General features: G+C 43.1%; 1 protein-coding gene across 1 annotated transcript in view; it reads left to right on the top strand.

Annotated features, from left to right (window-relative positions):
- The first annotated feature begins 1,940 nt into the window (after positions 1 to 1,940).
- CTSF (cathepsin F) overlaps positions 1,941 to 9,335 on the top strand; it is a 192,531-nt gene continuing 185,136 nt past the window's right edge. Inside the window, exons 1-2 of the mRNA XM_073605173.1 lie at positions 1,941 to 2,252; positions 8,990 to 9,103. Coding sequence (XP_073461274.1) covers positions 2,052 to 2,252; positions 8,990 to 9,103 — 315 coding nt within the window. The 5' untranslated portion in view covers positions 1,941 to 2,051. The remainder of the gene's footprint in view (positions 2,253 to 8,989; positions 9,104 to 9,335) is intronic.

The raw sequence follows: 9,335 nt of genomic DNA, 5'->3' as shown, positions 1-9,335 counted from the left end.
AAGAGGTTTAACCTTAGACTGCATAGAGGGTTCTTTACTGTAAGAGTGGCAAGGATGTGGAATTCACTTCCACAGGTGGTGATTTCAGCGGGGAGCCTCGATAGTTTCAAAATACTATTAGATAAGCACCTGAACGACCAGAACATACAGGGATATACAGTGTAATACTGACATAGGTTGGACTTGTCTTTTTTTCAATCTCACCTACTATGTAACTATGAAGTGTTGAGCCAGCAGACTATCAGGGTCATTGTCACAGAGGTGCTCACTGATGCAGACTCTCAGTTGACGTTTTGTTTTGTCTCTTTGTAATTTGCCACAATTGTACTCTAAACTAAAAATTGTGAATTTTAGCACTACAATTGTAAGATTTTTCCAATTCTACCCAAGTACCATTTCTACATATACCACAAACCCTGGGCCCTCGAAATGCATCGGCTGCATCTGCCAATCTTATTAAAATAACTGTAGTGTGTGAGCAGGATGCAGCGTTGTGTGGCTGGCAGTGAACACACAGAGTCTGAGATAGACAAGAGTTGTATATTGTAGAAAGTTCCAAGATTCAACTAGGTCTGGCGGTTAGGCACAGCCACTTACAAACAGTAACAGTGGAATGTGACCTGGACGTTCCACACCCGAAGGGAAGGCTTCCTGAAGCAGAGGTAGACTTAATCCCTGAGCTGTCCCTACTCCTACAGAACCTTCCCCTACCTCTGTACACCCTGGCAGATAGCGAACCTGTCTCTACTCTGACCATTTGCAAAATGCTGACCTAAGATGGCTGCTAAAGTCACAGGAACACCAGCATCCAAACAGACAGCTGTTTCCCTGCTGACTACAGGTGTTCCGTCAGAATTGTTGACCTGACAGATTAGATAACGGAAGTGATGTTCTGTCAGCTGCTCATGCGTCCACCGCTACCGGGGTTGATAATCTGACAGAACACCTGCAGTCAGAAGAAGGCGGCAGCGGACATCTTACTTCACCAAGCTAAATATTGAATTTCAGAGTAATTTTAGAAATAAAGTGAGCAGATATAAATAAATATGGTATGTTGACATCTGTGATGCTGTTTGGATGTGTAATTTTGAAAGAAGCTGGATGCCAGCGGTAGGAAGGTGGCGGAAGCCGTGTTGGTACACCTCGCACTGCTCAGCGCTAAACCTTTAGCCTTTCAAAATTACACATCCAAACAGCATCACAGATGTCAGTATACTATATTTATTTATATCCGCTCACTTTATTGCTAAAATTACTCTGTAATTCAAGACGTAGCTGGGTGTAGTAAGATATCTGCTGCCGCCTTCTTCTGACTGCAGGTGTTCTGTCAGATGAGCAAACCTGGTAGCGGTGGATGCATGCACAGCTGACGGAGTCACTTCGGTTACCTAATCTGACGGGTCTAGGGTTGCCACCTAATCCCTTTAAACCCAAACACATATGAGTTACACAGGTTCTGTGGCTGATTAAGGTGGTGATTAAACTCACTTAGCCTCAGAACCTGCGTACTTTATGCATTCGGGTTTAAAGGGATGATGTGGCAACCCTAGACAGGTCGCCAAATCTGACAGAACACAGGAAGTCATAGTAGTGGAACCAAGTTCCCCACAGCTTCCTTCCCCTCCTGCATTGTCACATTGTCAATTGAGCGCCATCTACAGTGGGGAGTCCAGACAGCACCTGCCTACAGGTGGACTATACCTAACTCCCCTAATACAGCACCTCCTCACCTCTGTCACACTAACCTCCTTCACAGTGTATCCCTATCAAAGAACCCCCTTTTCAATTTTTTGTAATAAAGTCATTGTCAGCTGAATATTCTCCCTACTGCAAAAAGTCAGCATTTTCTCCAGTCATGAAAGCGTGAAAAAAAGGTGAGCCTGGAACGCTGCCACTAAGAAAAATGGCCGCCCCCGCATGACTGTGAGGTTTCCATGTTTTTCTGACATCTCACATGCTTCCTAGCGCCTCAGTGTCAACGGTCACATGACCGTTGTTTATCTTCAGCTTTGCCAGCAATCTGCCGGTGGAAGAGTTCGTAATAAAGACGAATGGAGATGGCGGGTCTGTACTTGGTTTTTATGACAGCTGTGGGGCTGGTGAGCGGATTCCCCCCGGGGCACTGGCAGGAGGTGCCCTCTGAGGAGCCGGTGATACAGACATTGGCGGAGATCGCAGTGCGGGAATATAACCGGCGGAGTGACCAGAATGTCGCTTACATAAAGCTGCGCGTCACCGATGTCAGGAAACAGGTGACAACCCTGAGAGTCTATTTTATGGGAAAATACTGCTTTGTATCAGAAGAGTGAATATTGGCATGTACAATAGCTAGACTCCGAGCATTTGTTGTAGGGAATAGAATAGATTTGTATTGTGTTTAGTGTACAATAAGAGGCTGATTTACTAAAATCTATAAAAATTCACCTTAAAGCGAAGCTCCACTCAAAAGGTTTGTCTGCAACCTCTTCACTACCACATCTGGCACTTTTTTTTGGGGGGGAGCGTTTTGACAGGTATCCACTTCTGGGTAAGATCGTCCAGCCCCTCCTTTCCTCCAAGTTAAAATCAGTATTTTTTTGCTCGAAAATTACGTAGAACCCCCAAACATTTAAAAAAAAAGTTTTATATATATATATATATATATTTTATATAAACTTTTTTTTTTTTTAATTAATCACCACTGGGTTTTTTATTTTTGCGACATAAGTGAAAAAAAGCGAACATTTTGAAAAAAAAACACTTTTTTTTTAGTTTCTATGATAATATTTTGCAAATAAGTCATTTTTGTTCATAAATTTGGGTCAAAATGTATACCGCTATAAATTTATAAATACTGCTATAAAAAAAAGTGTATGTGTGTGTGTATATATCTATATCCCTTTTTTTTTTTTTTTTTTTTTTTTTAACAGAGACCCTAGAGCAGTGATGGCGAACCTTGGCACCCCAGATGTTTTGGAACTACATTTCCCATGATGCTCAACTACACTGCAAAGTGCATGAGCATCATGGGAAATGTAGTTCCAAAACATCTGGGGTGCCAAGGTTCGCCATCACTGCCCTAGAGGATAGAATGGATATCGGTCTTACAAACGAAATTTTTTTGCAAAAAATACACTTTTTTGAATTAAAACATAAGAAAGCAGTAAAGTTAGCCCAATTTTTTTGTATAATGTGAAAGATGATGTTACGCCGAGTAAATTGATACCTTACATGACATGCTTTAAAATTGTGCCCGCTCGTGGAATGGCGACAAACTACGGTTCCTTAAAAACCTCCATAGGCGATGTTTAAATGGTTTTGCAGGTTACCAGTTTTGAGTTACAAAGGAGGTCTAGAATTATTGCTCTTGCTCTAATGATCGTGATGATATCTCACTCATGTGGTATGAACACCGTTTACATATGTGGGCGCAACTTGCGTATGCGTTCACTTCTGCGCACGAGCTCAGAGGAACGGGGTGCTTTAAATTTTTAGGTTTTTTTTTCTTATTTATTTTACTTTTTATTTTTTTATTTTTACACTATCCCTTTAACCACTTCAATACAGGACATTTATACACTCTTCCTGCCCAGACCAATTTTTAGCTTTCAGCGCTCTCACACTTTGAATGCCAATTACTCAGTCATGCAACACTGCACCCAAACACATTTTTTATCATTTTTTTCATACAAATAGAGCTTTCTTTTGGTGGTATTTAATCACCACTGGGTTTTTTATTTTTTGTGACATAAGTGAAAAACGAGTGAAAATTTTGAAAAAAAAACACTTTTTTTTTTAGTTTCTATGATACAATTTTGCAAATAAGTCATTTTTGTTCATAAATTTGGGCCAAAATCTATACTGCTACATCTCTTTGGTAAAAATAACCCAAATTAGTGGATATTATTTAGTGTCTGTGAAAGTTATAGAGTCTACAAGCTATAGTGCAAATCATTGAAAATAGATCACACCTGATTACGCCTGATGCACTGACGGCCTATCTCATTTCTTGAGGCCCTGAAATGTCAGGAAAGCACAAATACCCCCCAAATGACCCCTTTTTGAAAAGTAGACAGTCAAAGGTATTTAGTAAGAGGCATGATGAGTTTTTTGAAGTTGTAATTTTTACCCACAATTCTTGGGAAAATTAAGATTTTTTTTTCACAAAATTGTCATAATAAGTTATTTCTCACACACAGCATATGCAAAACTCCAGTTACACCCCAAAATACATTCTGCTACTCCTCCCGAGTATGGCGATACCACATGTGTGTGACTTTTATACAGCCTGGCCACATAGAGAGGTTCAACATGCAGGGAGCACTATCAGGGGTTCTAGGAGCATAAATTACACCTCTAATTTCCTAACGACCTATTACATTTGTTAAGGCCCTGGAGCACCAGGACAGCGGAATTACTCACAAAATGACCCCATTTTGAAAAGCAAACGCCCCAATGTCTATTCTATGAGGCATAATGAGTCTTTTAAATGGTTCATTTTTTTCCACAAGTCTTCGGAAAACGTGGAAAGAAAATTAAAACGTATTTTTGTTTACACAAAGTGGTCAGTTTATAAGATATTTCTAACTCAAAGCATGTATATAGCAAAAATGACACCCCAAAATAAATTCTGCTACTCCTCCTCAGTATGACGATACTACCTGTGTGGGACTTTTACAAAGCCTGGCCACATGCAGAGGCCCAACATGCAGGGAGCACCGTCAGGCGTTTTTGGAGCAGAAATTACACCTCTAATTTCCTAATGACCTATTACACTTTTGAAGGCCCTGGAGCACCAGGAAAGTGGAATTACCCACAAAATGACACCATTTTGCAAAAAAAAACACCCCAATGTATATTCTATGAGGCATTATGAGTCTTGAATAGTTAATTTTTTTACACAAGTCTTCAGAAAACGTGGAAAGAAAATAAAAATCTTTTTTTTTTTTTTTTTTTTACACAAAGTTGTCAATTTATAAGATATTTCTAACACATAGCATGTATATAGCAAAAATTACACCCCAAAACACATTCTGCTACTCCTCCCGAGTATGGCGATACCACATGTGTGAGACTTTTACACAGCCAGTCCACATACAGAGGCCCAAAATTGAAGTAGTACCTTCAGGCGTGCTAGGAGCATAAATTACACATCTCATTTCATTCTCACCCATTACACTTTTGAAGGTCCTTGAGCACCAGGACAGTGGAATTACCCACAAAATGACCCCATTTTGGAAAGCAAACACTATGAGGCATGGGCTGCAGATAGGTACTCGGTTACTCTGATGGCCTGGTGACAGGTACTCGGGTACTCTGATGGCCTGGTGACAGGTACTCGGGTACTCTGATGGCCTGGTGACAGGTACTCGGGTACTCTGATGGCCTGGTGACAGGTACTCTAATGGCCTGGTGACTGGTACTCGGGTACTCTAATGGGCTGGTGACAGGTACTCGGGTACTCTGATGGCCTGGTGACAGGTACTCGGATACTTTGATGGCCTGGTGACAGGTACTTGGGTACTCTGATGGGCTACAGATACTCGGGTACTCTGATGGGCTGGTGACTAGTACTCGGTACTCTGATGGGCTGGTGACTAGTACTTGGGTACTCTGATGGGCTGGTGACTGGTACTTAGATGGGCAGTGACAGGTACTTAGATGGGCTGTGACAGGTACTCGGGTACTTAGATGGGCTGTGACAGGTACTCGGGTACTCAGATGGGCTGTGACAGGTACTCGGGTACTCAGATGGGCTGTGACAGGTACTCGGGTACTCAGATGAACTGTGACAGGTACTCGGGTAGTCAGATGGCCTGGTGACAGGTACTCGGGTAGTCAGATGGCCTGGTGACAGGTACTCGGGTACTCTGATGGCCTGGTGACAGGTACTCGTGTACTCTGATGGCCTGGTGACAGGTACTCGGGTACTCTGATGGCCTGGTGACAGGTACTCGGGTACTCTGATGGCCTGGTGACAGGTACTCGGGTACTCTGATGGGCTACAGATAGGTATTTGGGTACTCTGATGGGCTGGTGACTGGTACTCGGGTACTCTGATGGGCTGATGACTGGTACTCAGGTACTCTGATGGGTGGTGACAGGTACTTAGATGGGCAGTGACAGGTACTCAGATGGGCCGTGACAGGTACTCAGGTACTCAGATGGAATGTGACAGGTACTCGGGTACTCAGATGGGCTGTGACAGGTACTCAGATGGACTGTGACAGGTACTCAGATGGGCTGTGACAGGTACTCGGGTACTCAGATGGGCTGTGACAGGTACTCGGGTACTCAGATGGGCTGTGACAGGTACTTTGATGGGTGGTGACAGGTACTTTGATGGCTGGTGACAGAAACTGGTCATTAGATCGCCTTATGTTGAACAGATAGCCGTTGAGATAAAGGTTTTACATGGACAAAAGCTGCTCATTGTAAGTGGTAAATGGTTTGGTTCTGGTAAAAAACAGGCTTACTGGCCTGTTCACCAGGTGAAAATAAAAGAAAGCAAGCCTAGAAAAGAAAACGAATGTTGTCACCATATTCAATAATTTAATTTTCTTTTGGGTTTAATACTCCTTTAAAGGGGTTGTAAACCCTCGTGTTTTTTTTAAATAACAAATATGTCATACCTTCTGTGCAGTTAGTTTTGCACAGAGTGGCCCCGATCTACCTCTTCTGTGGTCCCTCGGCGGCGCTGGTAGCTCCTCCCCGCATCGACTGCCCACATTGGAGAAGCGCTTTCCTTGGTGGACCCCCGTGTGGGTGCGCTCCTGAGTCCTGCTTTTGCGTGTGTTCACACAGAAAGCAGGACTCGGCCCAGCCCCGTCATTGGATTTGATTGACAGCAGAGGGAGCCAATGCCTGTGCTGCTATCAATCTATCCAATCGGGACACGAGACACCAGCTAAAGCTGGTGTGCTCATTCCCGACCGGAGAAAGACAGCGTTCAGGTAAGTAAAACGGGGACTGGGGGGCTGCAGCACTACAGAAGGTTTTTCAAAAACCTTTGAAAAACCATGAGGGTTTACAACCCCTTTAATTATCCAGTCATGTGAAAAGTAGAGATGAATTCTGTTATCCATCTCCTGCTTTTGTGTACTCCACTGAGCTCTGGGCTGAGTCACGTGAGCTGCAGGCCGGGGAGTAACCCAGCTCCCATCTCAATAGAGTACAAGAAAGCTGGGGTCGGGTTAGAGATGAGTTTCGGGGGACACCCAAGCTCATCTCTAGTGAAAAGCAGATCCCTCTTTAGGCCTCATGGATGTCTGGAGGCTGCAGAGTCCTCTAAATTAAAAGCTATGTTCACCTTTAGTAACATGTTACACCTGCATTCCAGGTGTAACATGTTACTAAAGCAGCAGCTCCACTCTCACCCCCCTCTTCCCCCATTGTGACAGTGGGCGGGTGATCCTATCCCTGCACCCTCTGTGGAAATCTAAAAACAGAGCGATTGTGTGGGGCTCCACCCACACGGCAGCATCATTCATTCACAGAATTCTGGTGAGCACTTTCATAGTTCATTGATTCTTCCTGCTCTTCAGTAACTGCCCATATGGGAGGTACGGGAAGACCGCTATGCTGAGAGTCTGCAGGGGTCTGGCATTGACTCACAATCTACTGATTGCAGGTACAGTGCTCTGCAGGCTCCTAAGAAAAAAAATAATAAATGCACATTTTATTTTAACCTGCAGATGATGTGTGTTTGCTATTTTTTTGTACAATATTATTTTTTTACAAATGTGAACCTCTACTTTAAGACCCCCAGTGTTTTCTTGCACCCAGAAAGCCGCAGGTGCTTTGTGCAGCCACTCAAAGCAGTGAACAACTGTACACTGCCATACTAGAGTAAACACCAATGGCATCTGCGCAATTACCCAAATGTGACGCTTTTGGGGGGGAAAGGCTATATGCATGGGCTAATGCCAATGCAGAAGCCAGGAGCCATTAGCTTGTATGAATGGCTATTCACAGCAGACTCGGCTCCCTGAGCATGGGAAAGCATCAAGGATTTTTTGCGCTACAGGGCTTTGCAGCTGTTTAAATGACCGTGTGCTTTAGCCCTTACCTATATTATCTGCACATTAATAGACAATTAGAGTAAGTTTTCACACAGTTTATTTAATTCATAAAGAGTGTCGACAGTCTTTAGAATTCAGCCTCCTTTACACAACAAATGTTTTCACCTTTGACAAATTGATGTACCTGTCATAAACCAATACATGCATTTGTTGCAAGGAGGCATGGTGGGGGGCACTGAGACCCTATGTCCTCATTGCAGGCTCAGCAACCCACTCAACTCCCTCTACCAGTAGTAAAACAGTACTAGTTGCTTGTCAAGACATTGCTGACCTTGTAGCCGATAGCATCATCACAACAACACCCAAGCACTCACCCCAGACTCGATTCATCTGCTGGCTGGGAGTTTCTTGTCATTGCCATATTTGGTTAATGACCTTACCAACATTCCCGCTTGGCAGATGAATGGGGCAGAAGTGTCATCGGTTGCTAGGAAGCCCGCGACTGCCTGTGTTCTAGCAACCAATAGCCCTGTGTGAAAACTCACATGCATGACAGCTTCCTAGTTCATACATGTACCACTCTGAACACTGGCGTCTCACTGTGCACCAGCTAGTGTGATTATCTTCAAACTGCTGGTAATTTTTTTTTTTTTTGCAGTCATATTGACAGGTGGATATACTGTAAGAACTACTTGAATCTAATGCACGTATCAGATCTCCCAACAAAACTGTCACTTTTCTGAATTAGGCACAGGCCATTTGAAAGGGGCCATACCAAGGCCACAGGCTACACCAAGAGGAAGGAGTAGTAATTGTTTTATTGAATTCCCTCCAATTTTATTGTGTAAAACAGTCTCCAATCCTTTAGTAAATCAGCCTCAGTGTGTCTGTGTGTGTGTTGCTTTGTGGCAGATTTGTAGTAACTGTAATGCATATTTATTAGGTTATTGTTTTTGTAATGTTTCTAGTAACCTTTGTTTCTTCTGTAGTTGGTGTCTGGGGTTAAATATGACTTTAGTATCCTACTGGGAAGAACAATGTGTAAGAAGAATGGGGAAGAGACTCCTAATAATTGTCAGCTTCATGTTTCAGCTGTAGAAAAGGTAAGCTATAAGATGTGAATTATTGGATCTCAGTAGTGTGTTTATATAAAACAAATCTGAAGCTGAGGCTGGGTTGCTTTGTAAACACAGACTTAACATACAGGCTTGGTGACCATGGTGTTTTACTTCTTAGATATTGATGAAGTCCCATAACCTTGCTTATTAGAGGCAGGAAAGAAACACACAATTGGTGTTTTCAGGGGCAGCTGTGTTTTGGCAGAAAAAATGCTTG

Source organism: Aquarana catesbeiana, linkage group LG11 (genome assembly GCF_042186555.1).
Source record: "Aquarana catesbeiana isolate 2022-GZ linkage group LG11, ASM4218655v1, whole genome shotgun sequence".
NCBI classification, from domain to species: Eukaryota; Metazoa; Chordata; class Amphibia; order Anura; family Ranidae; genus Aquarana; species Aquarana catesbeiana.
This window is presented reverse-complemented; position numbering and strand designations above follow the sequence as displayed.